Source organism: Desmodus rotundus, chromosome 2 (assembly GCF_022682495.2).
Source record: "Desmodus rotundus isolate HL8 chromosome 2, HLdesRot8A.1, whole genome shotgun sequence".
Taxonomy (NCBI): Eukaryota; Metazoa; Chordata; class Mammalia; order Chiroptera; family Phyllostomidae; genus Desmodus; species Desmodus rotundus.
In genome coordinates this window covers 103,449,462-103,467,573 of record NC_071388.1, presented here as the reverse complement: position 1 = coordinate 103,467,573, position 18,112 = coordinate 103,449,462, and the positions used below count along the sequence as shown (strand labels likewise).

The 18,112-nt window shown below is 46.1% G+C and overlaps 1 protein-coding gene across 4 annotated transcripts in view; it reads left to right on the top strand.

The window, feature by feature from the left end:
* MUC4 (mucin 4, cell surface associated) overlaps positions 1-18,112 on the top strand; it is a 65,540-nt gene that overhangs the window by 42,670 nt on the left and 4,758 nt on the right. For all 4 annotated transcript variants that reach the window (XM_045185846.3, XM_045185844.3, XM_045185843.2 and 1 more), the window contains 14 exons: positions 17-142; positions 955-1,074; positions 1,467-1,675; positions 2,461-2,539; positions 2,949-3,116; positions 3,677-3,778; positions 4,163-4,384; positions 7,346-7,486; positions 8,911-9,092; positions 10,287-10,446; positions 11,357-11,536; positions 11,974-12,047; positions 13,163-13,227; positions 13,313-13,551. In XM_045185846.3, coding sequence (XP_045041781.2) covers positions 17-142; positions 955-1,074; positions 1,467-1,675; positions 2,461-2,539; positions 2,949-3,116; positions 3,677-3,778; positions 4,163-4,384; positions 7,346-7,486; positions 8,911-9,092; positions 10,287-10,446; positions 11,357-11,536; positions 11,974-12,047; positions 13,163-13,227; positions 13,313-13,551 — 2,067 coding nt within the window. The remainder of the gene's footprint in view (positions 1-16; positions 143-954; positions 1,075-1,466; positions 1,676-2,460; positions 2,540-2,948; positions 3,117-3,676; positions 3,779-4,162; positions 4,385-7,345; positions 7,487-8,910; positions 9,093-10,286; positions 10,447-11,356; positions 11,537-11,973; positions 12,048-13,162; positions 13,228-13,312; positions 13,552-18,112) is intronic.

Here is an 18,112-nt window from a genome sequence, read left to right as displayed (position 1 = left end):
TCTGGACTTGTTGCAGGATGGTGGAGCCTCGGCAGCAGGCAGCTGTGCAGCTTCTCCTCCTGGCGTGGGGGCGTGTGTTGCAGCTACGGGCCATGGGGAGAGCTTCTCCAAGGTTGGAGAGTGCAGAGTCTTTGGCAGCTTGGTATGTGTGTCCACAGAAATCTGAGCCCTTCCTTTGGAGCTCTCTGCTCTTCTCTGTCAGAGACCAGCCCTGATATTCACACCAAGCAACGGGACCCACAGAATGATGCCTTTTGTCCCCATTCCCTCCCAGTTCCTTCCCCTCGCTGGCCCTCAATTTCCTGATCTTGTAACCGTAGGCAGCTCCCAACATCCCTTCCAGCTGATATCTTAGGGGTTCATGATTGAGTTCTTCCTGCCCTATCTCCGCTTGACTCCATAGCCCCAGCTCAGAGTGGAGGCATCTTTCTAGGGAAGGAGAGGGGTCTAGTCTGACCCTGTTCCTCTGGACCCATATCAGCAGGCTGTCTAGGGAAAGACATGGTAATCATTCCCTCAGAGACCAACTCTTCAAAGGAGCTAGAGGGCACAGGTGTGGTGGTGCAGGTAATAGGTGTCCTCTCCCTCCTCCCTGAAATCAAAGCAGCCTCCACCGTCCCAGACCATCAGCCATGCCCTCTCACCCCAGCACATTGAACTCAGCACCCCACCCTTCAAGAAAGAAAGCTCTTTTATCTCCGACCCTGTGCTGGCCCACCTGGGGGTTCGGCTACAACAAGCCTACAAGGGAAACAGTCACTGGTCGATGGCCTAAGGTCATTGAGCAGGGTGGGGTCCGTACAGAGGTATTCCTGATTCCCAAACCATCCCCTTGCCACCCATCTCATCTTGCCCCATGAACCTCCCATCTAGGTTCTGCAGGTCCTCCATGTCCCATCCCATCCCACCCCCACCTCACCCCCACACTTCTCAACATGCTGCTCTTCTCCACAGAGCAAGAACTGGAGCTGCAGGACTGGTGCTGCCGCAGGACTGACCATTCTTCCTTCTGTGCCCTGTACCACCAAAGGCAGCCCCACATCAGCTGTGCTTGGTACCAGCCCCCAAGGCCCGGTGAGGCTGCTGGGGCCCACCCTGGAGCCAATGTCTGGGGAAGGGTAGCCTCTTGGGGCCTGAACCAGGGCAGAACTAGACTTGGGTCTAGTTCTGGGTCAGAGCTGTGACCACAAGGGAAGGTGAAGATGGTTCTGGTGTTTGGTGGATGGCAAACAGAGGGACTTTGTACATGGTATCGGGGAAGGGGTGAGAATGGGGGGGGGTGGGATTTAATGAGCAGACATAGGTAGGGTTGGGTCACAAAAGTGCATGAGGGCTTCCAGGGAGGATTCTATAAGCCATGCTGAAAACCTCCCTAGGCTTCCTGAGCAAAGGCCCTGCTTAGGGGCAGTAGGGAACCTCAGACCTTTCCCTTGTCTGCCATGCCAATGTGGTATCTCCTTTTCTAGCCTGGATGTTTGGGGACCCCCACATCACCACCTTGGATGGTGCCAATTATACCTTCAATGGGCTGGGGGACTTCTTGCTAGTCCGGGCCAGGGATGGAAACTCCTCCTTCCTGCTGCAGGGCCGCACTGCCCAGACCAACTCGGCCCAGGCTACCAACTTCATTGCCTTTGCTGCTCAATACAACACCAGCAGCCTGGCTCCCATCACGGTGAGTGAGGCCGACGGTGTTAGACACACATCCCTGCCCCTGTCCACCACCCCCTAGAGAGCCCTAAGGGACCTTCAGCTGGAAATCAAGGCCCAGGAGGAGAAAGAGAAGGAAGAAGGGAAGGGGGCAGGAAGTAGGGAGGATGCCTCCTACCAGTGTATAGTTTGAATGTCAACCCTGGTGACACAAGATTAGGGTCCAGCCTGCACCAGCTATGTGATTAAAGAGATAATTTAACTCCAAGTACCTTAGTTTTCTTATAGAAATATGGGGATAATAATATTACCTACCCCACGGGGCTGTTGTGAGATTTAAAAATTTTTTTATTGTTATTCAATTACAGTTGTCTGCATTTTATCCCCATCCCTCCACCCCACCCCAGCTGAACCCACCTCCCTCCCCGCCTCCACTCTCCCCCTTGATTTTGTCCATGTGTCCTTTATAGTAGTTCCTGTAACCCCCTCTCTCCACTGTCCCCTCCCCACTCCCCTCTGGCTATTGTTAGATTGTTCTTAACTTCAATGTCTCTGGCTATATTTTGTTTGCTTTTTTCTTTTGTTGCTATGTTGTGAGATTTTAATGAGATGATCTAAGAAATGTGCCTAGCTCAGAGCCTGGCCCATGCTAAGCACTCCATAGACACTGGGTAGGAAAACCTCATCGTCACACTCTTTATCACCTTCATCTTTGTCCAGGGCTCAGGTTCTAAGTTCTTTGCAGCCTCCTTTCTCAGCCTCTGGGACCACCTGCAGGTCAAGCTTAGTCCTCCTCCGATTTCCTTCCAGATTCAGTGGCTCCTTGAGCCCAATGACACAATCCACGTGTGGCTCAATAATCAGACTGTGACCTTTGAAGATGGAGAAGGTAGGCTGGGGACAGCCATGAGGGTTCAGAGCATGCCCCATGCCTGGAAGCAGAGTTATGGGGTATGGAGGCAGCAGCACTGGGGCAGAGGAGGGTAGTGGCCTCATCTGTGCTTGAACAGCTTCTTCACCAGTAGTTGGGCATTAAACATTCAGAGGAGGTCACTTCTCTCCTTCTTCCAGTGCTGTGACAGTTTGTCTGTGGTAGCCCCTGTCTTCAGGCCCAGGTAGAATTGGTGGTACAACCCTGAGGGGTGTTCTGTATGTTTGGTTTTGGGGTCTCTGGAGAAAACACCTGCAGGATATCCTGGAGCTGCTTCCAGTCTCCTCTCAGCCTTCATTACTGTCAAGTTTTGGGCCTGCAGGGACCCAGTGCTGTTTTCTTCCTCATCTGTCTCCCAACATTCCAGACCAGGAAATCTTCAATACCACTGGAGTTGTAATGAACCGCAATGGCTCCCTGGTGTCAGCCAGCTTAGATGGGACAGTGATTGTCTCAGTGATTGCTCTCTCCAACATCCTCCATGCCTCCTGCAGCCTCCCAGAAGAGTACCGAAACCATACGGAGGGCCTCCTGGGTAAGAAGCAGGCAGGACCCTTCCTCTGGGGCAGCAGCCACGGCAGGAGCTCAGACCCCCAGGTCCCAAGTGGGCCCCCTCCCATTGGCTGTGGAGGCTGTTTCCTTTTCTCAGCCTCCTTGGAACAGAGTCCTGTGGGCACAGAATGGCAGGGAAGGACTGGGACCTCCTCACCAACCTTTGAGGCTCACTTCCTGTCCTCCTAGAGCTCCACTTGGGGGACAGCCGAGGGAACATCCAGGAAGGGCTCTGAGGAAAGTAGGGCCAGCAGCCACCCTTCTTCTCGCTGCCCCTCACACCCTCCCACCCTTCCCTCCATAGCCTCCATTCTCTTCCTCCTTCTCTCCTCCTCCCTCCCCGAAGGAGAGGAGTGGGCACTGAGGTTATGGTCCATCCTCTACCCTCCTCCTGGAGGACTGAACTAAGAATGGATGCAACAGAAAGAGGCTTCCTGGGCCCCCTGCTCCTCCTCACACCTTGAGTGTGACCTGTGGGATGCTCCCCAGGGAATGGCGAGAACCATAGTCCCAGAGGAGCTGACCTCCTACTCTGTCCCACAGGGGTCTGGAACGACTATCCAGGTGATGACTTCAAGACACCCAGTGGCACTGTTATTCCCCAAGGGAGCACTGAAGAGGAACTTTTTCACTATGGAATGACCTGTGAGAAGTTGTCATTCAGAGTGCTGGGGTATATGGGACAAGGCCAGGTTGTCTCCCTCCGGCCTGTGGGAACCGGACCTTTGTCCTTCATGAGGGAGGGGTGGAAAAGTGCAGAGGATACAGTGAGGACTCTGGTGCCACCCCAGATTTGTCCCCTCCACTCCCTCCCACCCATGTTTCTCTACCTGAAAGAGGATGAGGGAAATGGGTGGCCCTCAGTCACTAGAGCAGGGATTTCCAGACTCAGAAGCTGGAAGCCAACCTGCCTTTCCATGCCCCTGTCCCCCACCCCAAGCCACATAAAGTGAGGGTAAGGGGACACTGCAAAAATATAGCTGGAGCCCCATTCCTGGTACCGCCACCATCAAACCTCATGTGTTACAGGGGAAATCAATGGAACAAACCTCCTTGGCAAGAGGGACAACCATCTGCCTTCCAACTTCACCCCGGCCTTCCTTTACCAACTGTTGAAAAACAATTCCTTGACCTCCGAGTGTAAGGGAGATACACAATGTATCTATGACACCCTGGCCACAGGAAACATGGGGACTGGACTGCATACTAGGATGCTCTTGAGAAGATACCAGGAAATGAACAACACCCTCAGTAAGTGGCGTGAGGCCCAAGGAGGCATTTTCAGAGTTAGGGGGCAGATGAGGAGCCCTAAGCTACAAATTTTTTAATTTACAAGGTATTTTAAAAAGTATATTTAATTAATTATGCTATTACAGTTGTCCCATTTCCCCCCTTTATTCCCCTCCATGTTGCATGTCCCCTCCCACCAGCATTCCCCCACCTTAATCACTTCCATGGGTCGTACATATAAGTTCTTTGGCTACTACATTTGCTATACTATTCTTAACCTCCCCTTGTCTATTTTATACCTAACATTTATGCTTCTTATTCCCTGTACCTTTTCCCCCATTCTCCTCCCTCCTCCTCCCTGCTGATAACCTTCCATGTGATCTCCATTTCTGTGATTCTGTTCCTGTTCTAGTTGTTTGCTTAGTTTGTTTTTGTTTAGGCTAAGTTGTTGATAGTTGTGAGTTTGTTGTCATTTTACTATTCATAGTTTTGATCTTCTTCTTTTTCTTAAGTCCCTTTTACATTTCATATAATGAAGGCTTGGTGATGATGAACTCCTTTAACTTGACCTTATCTGGGAAGCACTTTATCTGCCCTTCCATTCTAAATGATAGCTTTGCTGGATAGAATAATCATGGATGTAAGTCCTTGTCTTGCATGACTTGGAATACTTCTTTCCAGCCCTTTCTTGCCTGCAAGGTTTCTTTTAAGAAATCAGCGGATAGTCTTATGGGCACTCGTTTATAGGTAATTGTCTCCTTTCCTCTTGCTGCTTTTAAGATTCTCTCCTTCTGTTTCATCTTGGCTAATGGACTTAGGATGTGCCTTGGTGTGTGCATCCTTGGGTCCAACTTTTTGGGGGACTCTCTGAGCTTTCTGGACTTCCAGGAAGTCTGTTTCCTTTGCCAGATTGGGGAAGTTCTCCTCCATTTTTTGCTCTTCCTCTTCTCCTTCTGGTACTCCGATGATTTGGATGTTGGAATGGAAAGTTGCCCCATAGGTTACTAAACTTCTCATTTTTTGAATTCTTGTTTCTTCATTCTGTTCCAGTTGAATGTTTATGTCTTCATTCTGCTCCAAATCATTGATTTGAGTCCCAGTTTCCTTCCCTTCACTGTTAATTCCCTGTATGTTTTTCTTTATTTCACTTTGCATAGCCTTCACTTTTTCCTCTATTTTGCAACCATACTCAACCACCTGTGAGCATCCCGATTACCAGTGTTTTGAACTCTGCATCTGATAGTTTGGCTATCTCTTTTTCACTTAGTTGTTTGTCTGGAGTTTTGATCTGTTCTTTCACTTGGGCCATGTTTCTTGGGCTCAGTACACCTGTTATGTTGTAAGGGGCAGAGCCTTAGGTATTCACCAGCCTGGGACAACCCACTTCACTGTGTTATAGTGCTGTATGTGGGGGAGGGGGCCAAGAGGTAACAATGCCGCTTGCTGGGCTCTTATCTGGCTTTCAGTCACTTCCTCCTCTACCCCCAAGCAAATTGGGCCTTTCTGGTGCTGATTCCCGGATGGGTGATTTTGTGTATGTTATAGGACCCTGTGGGTCTCTCCAACAAATTCTCTTGTGAGGCTGGGAGTTTGTCCCATGGCTGCAATCCCCACAGATTTTTACAGCCAGAGGTTTTGAGGCTTTCTTTTCCTGCGCTGGAACCGTGGGTGGCATGGTCTGTCTCGCTTCCCAGTTGTTACTTCTAGGTTATCCAAACACAAATGTGGGACTGCCCATCTGCCAACCTCCACCTTACCCTCCCAGTCTTCCAGCTGCCACCTTGTCTCATGTCCTCTCTGCCCTGGCTGCCTGTCTCTGCCCCTCCTACCAGTCTGGATGAATGTTTCTTCTTTAACTTCTTGGTTGTTGGACTTCCATACAGTTCAATTTTCTGGCAGTTCTGGTTGTTTTTTGTTTTTAAATTTCTTGTTGTCCTCCTTTTGGTTGTGCGAGGAGGCAAAGTGTATCTACCTACGCCTCCATCTTGGCTGGTAGATTTTTTTTTTTGACTCATGTTATTTATCTGCTCAAACCCTCCCATGACTCCCCATCTCACTCTGTCATTAAAACTACCTTCAAAGCTTATCCCATTTACCTCTTGAAATCTTCTCCTAGTACTCCCACCTTGCTCCCTTTGCTCCAGCCCCACTGGCTTCTTTGTGTCCTCCAAACACGCCAAGGTAACTCTCAACTCCAAGACTCCACATATGCTCTTCACTTTGCCTGGAATGCCCTTCCCCAAGCAGCCACATGCTAGCCTTTTACCTCTTCAAGTCTATATTTAAATGTTACCCTTTTTGGCTAGCCTTTCTAAAATTTCACATTCATCCACACTTCCTACTTCCTTTTCTTGTTTTATTTTTTTTCCTTAGCATTTATACTTATCAAACATATTTCCTAATTTTCATAGGTATCTTTTTATTATTTGTTCATTGCTGTGACCTCACTATTTAGAACATGCCAGCCATATAATAGGTGTTCAATAAATACTTGTTAAGTGACTGACTGACTGACTTAACAAACAAAAAATGAAATGGAAATAGCAGTGCTCCAAAAAATAGATACCATTGAAAAGGTTTAACTTCCTATTTCCTGACAAATGCAATGCCCATTTAGATATCACCCTCACGGTTTTCAGCCCTCTTCCAAAGGTAAAAGTCTGTGATGGTCTAAACAACCCTGTTTTCGGATTCAGTTCATACCAAGTCCAGCATAACATTCTAATCAGGAAAGAACTTGAAATGAATCCTGTTTGAAGAGAAGATAAAGGGAAAATAAAGATTTGGCCATGTAGGCAGTAGGACCCCAACCTTCTCTGCATAGGTTTGAGAGCAGGTATACAGAATAATTCCTGCTTCTGGAGGTGAATCACAGTCCTGTGAATGCCTCACACTGGCAAGAAGACTAGAGAAAGAGGAAGGAGGCCTTCAAGGCTAGAGACTGTCCTGCCTCAGGGCCCAAGCCCCCTCTTTGTGTTCCAGATCAGTACCCACCCTCTATCGATGGTTTCCAAGAGTTGAAAGCCTACATGGGAAGCACCACGCTGATTCACTACCAAAGCAGCTCTAAGGATGTCATATTCACTCTCAGAAACAACAACACTGATGACTTCAAACTTTTTGGTAAGGATGCTTGACTGGGGCCATAAGATATGAGTCAGAGTCAAACTTTGGATAATTTTGCATTATTATACCCTGTGCAACTTCATATCAGTTTTTCATTTGAATATCCAGGATCAGCATTTCTTAGGAATGACTCCTATAATTTAAATAGGTACCTACCCCCACAGTGATGACCAGCTAGCTAGACTGATGCTGGGAATGTACAACTGACTCAAAGATGATTTCATCTCAGTCTAATAATATGCAATCACCTTTAACCATCTTTTTGTGTAATCACCAGATTATTAGAATAAAGTATAACAACCAACAAATACTAATTTAAGACATTTTCATATCTACGTTTTAAAAGGATATAATGTGGAACAAGATTTAAAGAAATACAAATACCATCAGTTGGACCGTTTGTCACTACTTTTATGTTTGTCAACCATGTTCACCTAACTTTGTCTCTCTTTGTCTGCTTTTCTGTGCTGGGACAAGGCACGTCTTCATCTCTCTTTCTCAGCAATAGTGTGGAGACCCCCATGCTGGCAGCCATGATCTGGGTCAGAGTCAAAGCCTACAGGATGCAGCTTGCCTTCTGCTGCCAGCAGTAATTATGCTGGTGACCATTCTTCACTAAACCAAAGCCCTTAGTTACCTTATTCTGAGCACCTCTCTGCCTCATTTTCTTTCTCTGGTCATAAGAAAGGACTGCTTTGTCTGTACCATTTTACTGCATGTGGCATCCTCCCAGGGGCTAGACAATAGCATCAGGAGATTTTCTCCTCCACTGGACTCTTCTGGAGAGAGATGGCCTGGAAGTTGCTCTTGTCTTTTCCTACTATCAGCTCCTCTTAACCTGCTGTTTTAAGAGGACTTTCCTATTTTCTTGAAAAATATAAGGTAGGTTTGATCAGAAGAGTCCTTATTGATATGTAGCAGTGTTTTTACTGCAGTCTGGTGTCTGAAAGGGTGGCTAGTCAAAGGCCCAGGAAGTGAGAAAAATGGGCGAGACAGTAGGGCAAGGGATGGAGCTGCTGTGAAGGTGAAGCCAGTTTGGCCTGCAGTGTAGCCTGGGGATGTGTCAGGAAGATCCTGACCTTCCTCCTCCATCTCCCCGCCCCTGGATGTCTCATCCTGTGCAGACGCAGGCAGGTTGCCCTTTGGGAGTTTCTTCAGGAAGCAATAGCCTTCCCCTTTATGGAGTTTCACCCTACTATCAGTTAGTTGGTCTGGTGTTACGTCCATCATGGAGCATGTCCAGGATCACCCCAGGAAACCAGACTTGCTCAAGGAAATTCCTGATGAGGTTTGAGGGGTGGTCTGAGAGAGGTGGCAGAAACCTAGCATCAGCTCTCAGGGTGTTAGATGCCAAGGTGGGTCAGGTGGCAGAGAAGAAGAGGCTTCCTCTTCTCTCAACAACCTCATCTTCCCTGGGGCAGAGAATGGAACATTGCTATGGACACCAAGCTTGCTGAAACCATTCACTCTGGAGATTCTAGCAAGAAATGTCAAGGACAACTTATCATCTGTACTCCAGCCAAAGACTGTGGTCTGTGCTTGCAAGAAAAAGAAACAGTGCTTATACAACCAGACCAGATGGGTGGGCAAATCATCCCTGGAGGTGAGTGCTGGGAGGAGGGTGGGAAGGAGGTTTCCCTTTTGAGGGGAAAAGAGGTGGGAACTGAAGTGATGTCATCAGTCCCTCTGTGGTATGTCTGTGTTGGGAGGTGGGTGGAGCTGTGGTAGGTGAGTAGAGTAGATACCAATCTCAGGCCACAAGCTTATTTGTGTAAGAAATAGAACGACTGAAATTTCTATCTCCCAGCTCCCATTCTGCCAGGCTGGCAGGAAACTTCTACCTCAGGCATTCTTAGTGGTTCCCAGCTCCATGTTTCTGGAACAAGGACTGAGGTGTGGGGTAGGAAAGTGTGGTCCTTGGGCATGAGTCTACACCAATCACAAGCTCCATACCTGCTCCTCTTCAGACCCAGGCCAGTGCTCTGCAGTTCTGTGCCTTGCTCGGACACAGGGAATCTTTTATAAGGTGGCTTCATGTCCCAAATAGCCATTTCTCTCTGGGGTTTCATCATCATGGTGCTGAGAAGAGAGGTGGGGAGAACCAAGGAGCTGGAAAATGGAAAAAAAAAAAAGAAAGCGGGGAAAAAAGAGATTAAAGTCAATATATTATTCTAGATATCCCAAAATATCCAGTTTCGGAAAGGGAAAGTGTTGGAGAGTTGCTTTTCAGGGAGATTTCCAGAGTCATCTGAGTAGAGGGGTCAGAAAAGAGAGACTAAGGAGTTTGATGAGGTTCCCAGAACCATACCTTCCCTGTGCCGTTGTTGTGGTTACATGTGTTCTCATTGTGCTGAGCAGTGAGGCTCTGTCTTCCTGCTTTGGGAGTCAACAAGGGAAGAATGAGCAGGAAACTACATCTTACAGGGGATCCAGTTTTCAAGGGATAGTAGAATATTTATTTAGGTATTTAGCCCCCATCTTATGCTAGAAAGGATTTCAGACAAGGAGACATGGTGTGAGAGGGAAGAGGCTGAGAACCTGGGGTAGGGCCAGGCAGACAGAGGGGTTGGGGGACAGAATGGCCCAGGGAGGTGAGTAGGCTAAAGGATGGTGTGCCTTTGGGCAGGGATGTGCCAGCCCAGGGCCAGGTCAAGAAGGTGCTCAGTAGACGCTGGCAGAAATAAGATAAGGACTTGGGATCCATGGGTTTTCAGACAGGAGGAGTCAGTACTTAAACACCCAGATGCCCTTAATGGTTCAGCCTCCTGGCTACCCACTGATCAGCAACCCATTTCAGGTGGCCAGTTGCAAGTGTGACAACGACAATTTTGGTCACTACTGTGAACGCTCCAAGGACCTCTGTGATGAGCAGTGCTTCCCGAATGTGAAGTGCATCCCTGGGCAGGGCTGCGAGGCTTGTCCTTCAAACCTAACTGGGGATGGACGTCACTGTGCATGTAAGCTGGGAACAGGGCCCTGGCAGAAAAAGGTTCTGAGGAGAGGTGACAACTGGAGGGTCTAGGACAGCCATGAGCAAACCATTTCTCTCCCTTTTCTAGTAAGTATTTAGAATGATCAATATAGGTGAGTGTGGTAAGGAGGTATGGTAGGCATGCGGGAGTGTGAGGCCGAGGAGAAGAGATTGGGAGAGGCAGGGCTGGGCAGCCCTGAGACATCGATGGGGACAACTTAGGGCAAAAGATTGAAGGTGGCCTAGAGAACAGAGGAGACTTCTGGCAGAGCCAAGGTACAAGAAGCAAGCTGGGCCCTCAGGTTCCTTGGGGTCTTTTGAGTTGCAAGACCAGGAGTCTCTGTACCCAACCCCCAAGTCAGGACACTTGGAGGGACTGTCATAGGCATCTGACAGAAGGGGTGCCTCATTTTTCCTTTGAATCCTCCTCTAACCATCTGTTCCTTGACCTCTGAGCCATTGGAGTCATGATGAGGGAAATCACAGGGAGGCCTCCATTGAACCCAAGTGAAATCTGAGCAGAGGCCAGAGTGTATAGAACCACAGCCTTAAAAAGGCAGAAAAGGAGACAGAAGTGGGGAAAGCCTTCTGAGTTGTTTCCTGATTTACAGGGTCTGATAAACAACCCTCTTCCCTCAGCAGAAGTGGGAGATACCTGCCTAGTAAAGGAATAGGGGTTTCCAGTATAGAAGTTTTCAGTATAGAACTTGGAAAAGAGAGGATAGTTCGGGGTTCAGAGTGGCCCACACGCAGAATGTAGATTGTGCAGGCTTTGGGGGAAGGAAACCAGGCCTGACCTGGGAGCAGGTTTCCATGGTCAGTGGTGGGAGGCAGGGAGGTGGGAGGCTCCCCACTGCTGTCCAGCATGGTGATGCTGACCTCTGCTCTCTCTGTAGATCTGCAATACTATGAACTCTGTCAGAACACGTCCTGCCCTGTGAATTACTGCTACAACCAAGGCCACTGCTACATCTCCCAGACTCTGGGCTGCCAGCCCACCTGCACCTGCCCCCCAGCCTTCACAGATGCCCGCTGCTTCCTGGCTGGGAACAATTTCACTCCAACCCTCAAATCAGGTATCACCAGATGCTCCCACCATCCTTGCTGCCACTCTTCTCACGTGGGAGAAGATGGGCTACTCTGGGTAACCAGGGCAAAGTTCCTCAAACCCACAGAAGAGAACTCCAAATTTCATTTGGGTGATGATATGTTGTGTGGGCCATGGGAGCAGGGGAGGTGGGGGGCTGTTCCAGCATGAACTATGGGCCTGAGTGATCTTATGAGAAAAGACTGAAGATGACCTTATGGCTCAGTGAGAAGAGAGTCAGGGAAGCCCTGATCATAGTCAAGTGAGCTCTCAGGTGAGGGTCAGCAGACTCAGCCACTTCTCCTGATTCCTCTGGTGACTTATCACTGTAGAATAGGACTGTCTCCCTGGACTGGCCCAACGGTCTTTTTGGTAAATGTGGGTAAAACTATGAGGTGATCATGAATCTGCTTCTCCCATCTCCAGAGTTTCCATTAAGAACCATCCAGATCTTTCTCAGTGAAGAAGAAAATGCATCTGTAGAACAGGTCAATGCCTCGGTCAGTATCACAGATGGCTCTGAGTGGGGAGGAGGATCTTGGCAGGTTCTGGGCAGGGTCTTAGCCATCACTTGTGCACCCTGTAGTTTCATCATCCATCTAGATTCAATTACCAGAGGTCTACTGCCTCAGGAAAGGCCAGGGGTGAGGAAGGCAGGAAGTCTCAGGACAGAGACCTCTGAGGGGTTGGAATGGCCAACTTGAAATGAGCAGAATCTAGGGTGGCCGAGTCACCCCAGCCTTTCCAACTGAGAGTCCCTTGAGAGCTGCATTTGGGTGTTATATGGAAGAAACAAAAGAAGGACTTTCACCTCCAGGAAGCCTTCTCTGACTTTCCCAAGGGAACTGGAAGGGAACTGGGGGCTCCTTCTTCCTGAATCCCATCCCCTGATCATTCCTCAGTCACAGGCAAAGTAGTACAGTGGTTGAGTTACTAAGGCTCTGGAATCGTACATACCTGGGTTTCAAATCCAGGCTCTACCACCCTTTAGACAAGGCATAATAATTAGACAAATTATTTAATGTCTCATCTATAAAAAATAGAAATAATAATCATACCTGTATTGATTGGTTGTGTCAAGGTTTAAATGATAATGTATGTAAAGTATTAAGCATGGTGCCCAAAACACAAGTTTTCACAAATTAGAATAATAATTACTACTACTACTACTACTACTCAGCACTCTACAGTCTGATAAAATCTGGGGACATTTGTTTACTGCACCAGACTATGGGTCTTTGAATATGGACCCTCCCTTAGGTCTGGCTAAACATAATCTATGTTCAGTATACATGTGGGGAGAGAATGAGTGGGTGAGTCAGGGGTCAAAGGCAAGGTGGACGCCATTCATTTTAGGTTATCCCCTTGTAATAGGAGGCTGGGGTGGGAGGAGGTTTGTAAAGGCCTTCACTTACCAACAAACCTTTATTTAGCAGGAACCCATGCCAGTGACAAGGCTAGGCTGGGGCATTAGGGTGCAGAAATGGATGAGATGGGGCCGTGGGGCTCAAAGATGGAAACAGCCAGGGATGAATAAATATATTAAAGTGTGAGAGGTCTCCTCTCTGAACTGAGCCTTACCCCCACCCCCATTATCCCCAACCATCTGCCTTAGGTGGCCTATAGGCTGGAGAACCTGGATGTGCGGGCCTTTGTAAGGAACAATGAAGTGCAAAAAATGTAAGTGGGATAGTTCCTGTTGGGTGCCTGAATCCTCCATCTTACCCCTCACCTCTTAGCTCCTCACTCTGCCTTTCCCACACAGTGGTCCTCCGGTATTACTGACCTCAGAAAAATCCCTTCAACAATGGAGGGTCATATCGAAGTTCCAGTACCGCCCTCGGGGTCCTGTCATCGACTTCCTGAACACCCGGCTGCTGGACGCAGTGGTGGAGGCATTTTTACTACAGGCCCCACACAGGAGGTGGAAGAGAAGTGAGGGGCTCAGGAACAATGTAGTCTTCAACACCATCTCCAGAAGAGATGTGCACAGTTTGATGGCCTGTGAGTTACTAACTTGGGAACAGTCACAGAGATAGTTGAGGGAGGAGGTAAACAGAGGGAGCCTGTCACGGATATTCAGCCTACACAAACCCATGGTTTAAAAAAAAAGTATTCTACTTGCAAGAAGCTAGGTAATTTAGTTTATTTGTTTGTAGTTTTTGAGAAACTGTAAACATTTTACCCACTAGCTCTCTAATTTAAGAGCAAGAGCATAAAATACTACTTGATGAATAGTCATGTGCATAGTTTTATGGAGCAATTACCCCAACTGCTGCCTTCCTAACCACCGCTGCCATAATGCTTTACTTTCCTTTAATAAAATTATTAGTGATTTTTTAGCATTTAAAAAAATATTTTATTTATTTATTTTTAGAGAGAGGAAAGGGAGGAAGAAAGAAACATCAACATGTGGTTGCCTCTCGTGCACCCCCTACAGAGGACCTGGCCAGGAACCCAGACATGTGCCCTGACTGGGAATCAAACCAGCAACCCTTTGGTTTACAGGCCAGTGCTCAATCCACTGAGCCACACCAGCCAGAGCTGTTAGTAATTTTGTTATAATACCACTGTACTTTATATACATAAACAAAGACATCCTTTTGCCTTTGCCCTCCAGCTGGAGGATATTAAGCTGAAGGCTGGAGACCCAGCCCAAGGGCAGGCATATCCCCTCCCTGAAAGGGTGTGTGATCCTTTGCAAAAGCCATCCCCAGTCCCAGCCTCAGGTCTACCATCTAGAAAATGGGATGGGATTTCTGAGGTCCCTTTCAGCTCTGACAGCCCTTGACTGTCCCTGAACAGGGATGAAATAAGTTAACAACCTTTTCAGAGAAGGAAAAGAATAGCCCAACCTATTTTGGACTGAGACAGAAAACAGGGCAGTGACCATGCCAAATCCAGCGAAGCCCTTGTGTTGCTCAGGTCAGGACAAGCAAGAGCTTCTTTTAGAATGCAGGCTAAGCCTCATGCCTCCTGGGGGCAACAATATGAAATCCTCCAAATTACTATGAGTATGTGTGGTAGGGGAGTAGCATTGGGGGTAAGGGAACAACTACCCCAGAAAAGACTACACCTTTTGTTCAAGAAAACAAACAAAACCCAATAGTTTTTATGACACAAGTACAATATGTTTATTTTATAAACTCTAGGAAATAAAAATTAACAAAAAGAAGAGAAAAAAAATCACCTGTATTTCCAATCCCCAGAGACAAATCCATTTTGCACATATCCTTCTGGTTTTTCTTTTATGCATAGGCACCTTCACACAAATCAAATCTTTTTTGATTTGTAAAGGGTTCAAATTATACCAAATATTTTATAACCTTATTAAACAATTATGAACATATTACATTGAATGTTGTGTGCATATTCCCATTTAAAATATTATTTTATATTATATTTTAATGTGGTATGGTATATTTTAAATAGAACATTATACTAATTGTGACCATTAATTTAGTACTTACTGTGTCAGGCACTATACTGAATGCTCTCATATATTATCAGATTTAAACTTTCACAGCAAAGTAGGTGCTTTTAACTTTTTTTTAATTTTAATTTTTTATTGTTATTCAATTACAGTTGTGTGCCTTTACTCCCCATCCCTCCACCCCACCCCTTCCAAACCCCTTTCCCTCCCCCTTGATTTTGTCCATGTGTCCTTTTTTTTTTTTTAAGTGAATCTTTTTTTTTCTTTTAATTTTTATTGTTATTCAATTACAGTTGTGTGCCTTTTCTCCCCATCCCTCCACCCCACACCAGGTGAACCCACCTCCCTCCCCCACCTCCACCCTCCCCCTTGGTTTTGTCTATGTGTCCTTTATAGTAGTTCCTGTAATCCCCTCTTCCCACTCTCCCCCCCCCCCCCCGCCCTGGCTATTGTTAGATTGTTCTTAACTTCAATGTCTCTGGTTATATTTTGTTTCCGTTCTTTTTATTTTTTTATATTTATTATGTTCCAGTTAAAGGTGAGATCATATGGTATTTGTCCCTCACCACCTGGCTGATTTCACTTAACATAATGCTCTCCAGTTCCATCCATGCTGTTGCAAAGGGTATAAGCTCCTTCTTTCTCTCTGCTGCATAGAATTCCATTGTGTAAATGTACCATAGTTTCTTGATCCACTCGTTTGCTGATGGGCACTTAGGTTGCTTCCGGTACTTGGCTATTGTAAATTGTGCTGCTATGAACATTGGGGTGCACAGGTTCTTTTGGATTGGTGTTTCAGGGTTCTTAGGGTATAATCCCAGCAGCGGAATTGCTGGGTCAAAGGGCAGTTCCATTTTTAGTTTTCTGAGGAAATTCCATACTGTTTTCCACAGTGGCCTCACCAGTCTGCATTCCCACCAACAGTGCACTAGGGTTCCCTTTTCTCCGCATCCTCTCCAACATTTGTTTGTGGATTTGTTTATGTTGGCCACTCTGACTGGTGTGAGATGGTACCTCATTGTGGTTTTAATTTGCATCTCCCTGATGGCTAGTGATGCTGAGCATCTTTTCATATGTCTCTGGGCCCTCTGTATGTCTTCCTTGGAGAAGAGTCTGTTCAAGTCCTTTGCCCATTTTTTAATTGGGTTGTTTGTCTTCCTGGAGTGGAGTCATGTGAGTTCTTTATATATTTTGGAGATCAAGCCCTTGTCTGAGGTATCATTGGCAAATATCTTTTCCCATACTGTTGGTTCTCTTTTTATTTTAATGCTGTTTTCTTTAGCCATGCAGACGATTTTTATTTTGATGAGGTCCCATCTGTTTATTCTTTCCTTTATGTCCCTTGCTTTAGGGGACGTGTCTGTGAGGATGTTGCTGCGTGGAATGTCTGAGATTTTCCTGCCTATGTTTTCCTCTAGGACTTTTATGGTGTTATGACTTATACTTAAGTCTTTTACCCACCGTGAATTTATTTTTGTGTATGGTGTAAGTTGGTGATCGAGTTTCATTTTTTTGCACATAGCTGTCCTGATCTCCCAACACCATTTGTTGAAGAGGCTATTTTTGCTCCATTTTATTCTCCTGCCTCCTTTGTCAAATATTAATTGACTGTAGAGACTTGGGTGTATTTCTGGGCTCTCTGTTGTGTTCCTTTGGTCTATGTGCCTGTTTTTATGCCAGTAGAAGGCCGTTTGATTACAGTGGCCTTGTAATACAGTTTGATGTCGGGTATTGTGATTCTTCCTGCTTTCTTCTCCTTTCTCAAAATTGCTGCAGCTATTCGGGGTCATTTATTGTTCCATATAAATTTCTGAAATGTTTGTTCTATATCTGTGAAATATGTCATGGGTACTCTAATAGGGATTGCATTGAATCTATAAATTGCTTTGGGTAGTATGGCCATTTGGATGATGTTAATTCTTCCAATCCATGAGCATGGTACATGCTTCCATTTGTTTGTGTCTTCCTTAATTTCTTTCTTCAGTGTTGTGTAGTTTTCTGAGTACAGGTGTTTTACCTCCTTGGCTAGGTTTATTCCTAGGTACTTTATTTTTCTTGTTGCTATATCAAATGGGATTTTTTTCCTGATTTCTGTTTCTGCACTTTCGTTGTTGGTATACAGCAATGCCTTTGATTTCTGAGTATTGACTTTGTATCCAGCTGTTTTGCCAAATTCATTTATTAGGTCGAGTAGTTTTTTGGTAGAGTCTATAGGAGTTTGAAATGTTTCTATCTTTTTAAGGTAGGCATGTATTGCTATGAACTTCCCTCTCAGGACTGCCTTTGCTGTGTCCCATAGGTTTTGAGTTATTGTGAGTTTATTTTCATTTGTTTCCAGAAAGTTTTTGATTTCTTCCCTAATCTCGTTCTTGACCCATTCATTGTTTAATAGCATGCTATTCAGTCTCCATGATTTTGAGTATTTGGGGTTTTTTCCTTTGGGGTTGGTTTCTAGTTTCAGTCCCTTGTGGTCAGAGAAGATGCTTGCTATGATTTCAATTTTCTTGAACTTGTTGAGGCTTGCTTTATGTCCTATCATGTGCTCTATCTTTGAAAAAGTTCCATATACACTTGAAAAGAATGTGTATTTTGCTTCTTTGGGATGAAAGGCTCTATATATATCGATTAACTCCATTTCATCTAGGGCATTGTTCAATGCAACAATATCTTTGTTGATATTTTGTTTGGAATATCTGTCCATCTTTGACAGTGGGTGTTAAAGTCCCCTACTATAATTGTGTTGCTGTCAATATCTTTCTTGAAGTCCTCCAAGTATTTCTTTATGTATTTGGGTGCTCCTATGTTGGGTGCATATATATTTACAATGCTTATGTCTTCTTGGTGGATTCTTCCTTTGAGTATTATGAAGTGACCTTCTGGGTCTCTCTTTATGGCCCTTCTTTGGAAGTCTATTTTGTCTGATATGAGTATTGCTATCCCTGCTTTTTTTTCCTGTCCATTTGCCTGGAAAATTTGTTTCCAGCCCTTCACTTTCAGTCTGTGTAAGTCTTTTGTCCTGAGATGGGTTTCTTGTAGGCAGCATATGTGTGGGTCATGTTTTCTTATCCATTCAGCTATTCTATGTCTTTTGATTGGAGCATTTAATCCGTTTACGTTTAAGGTTATTATCGA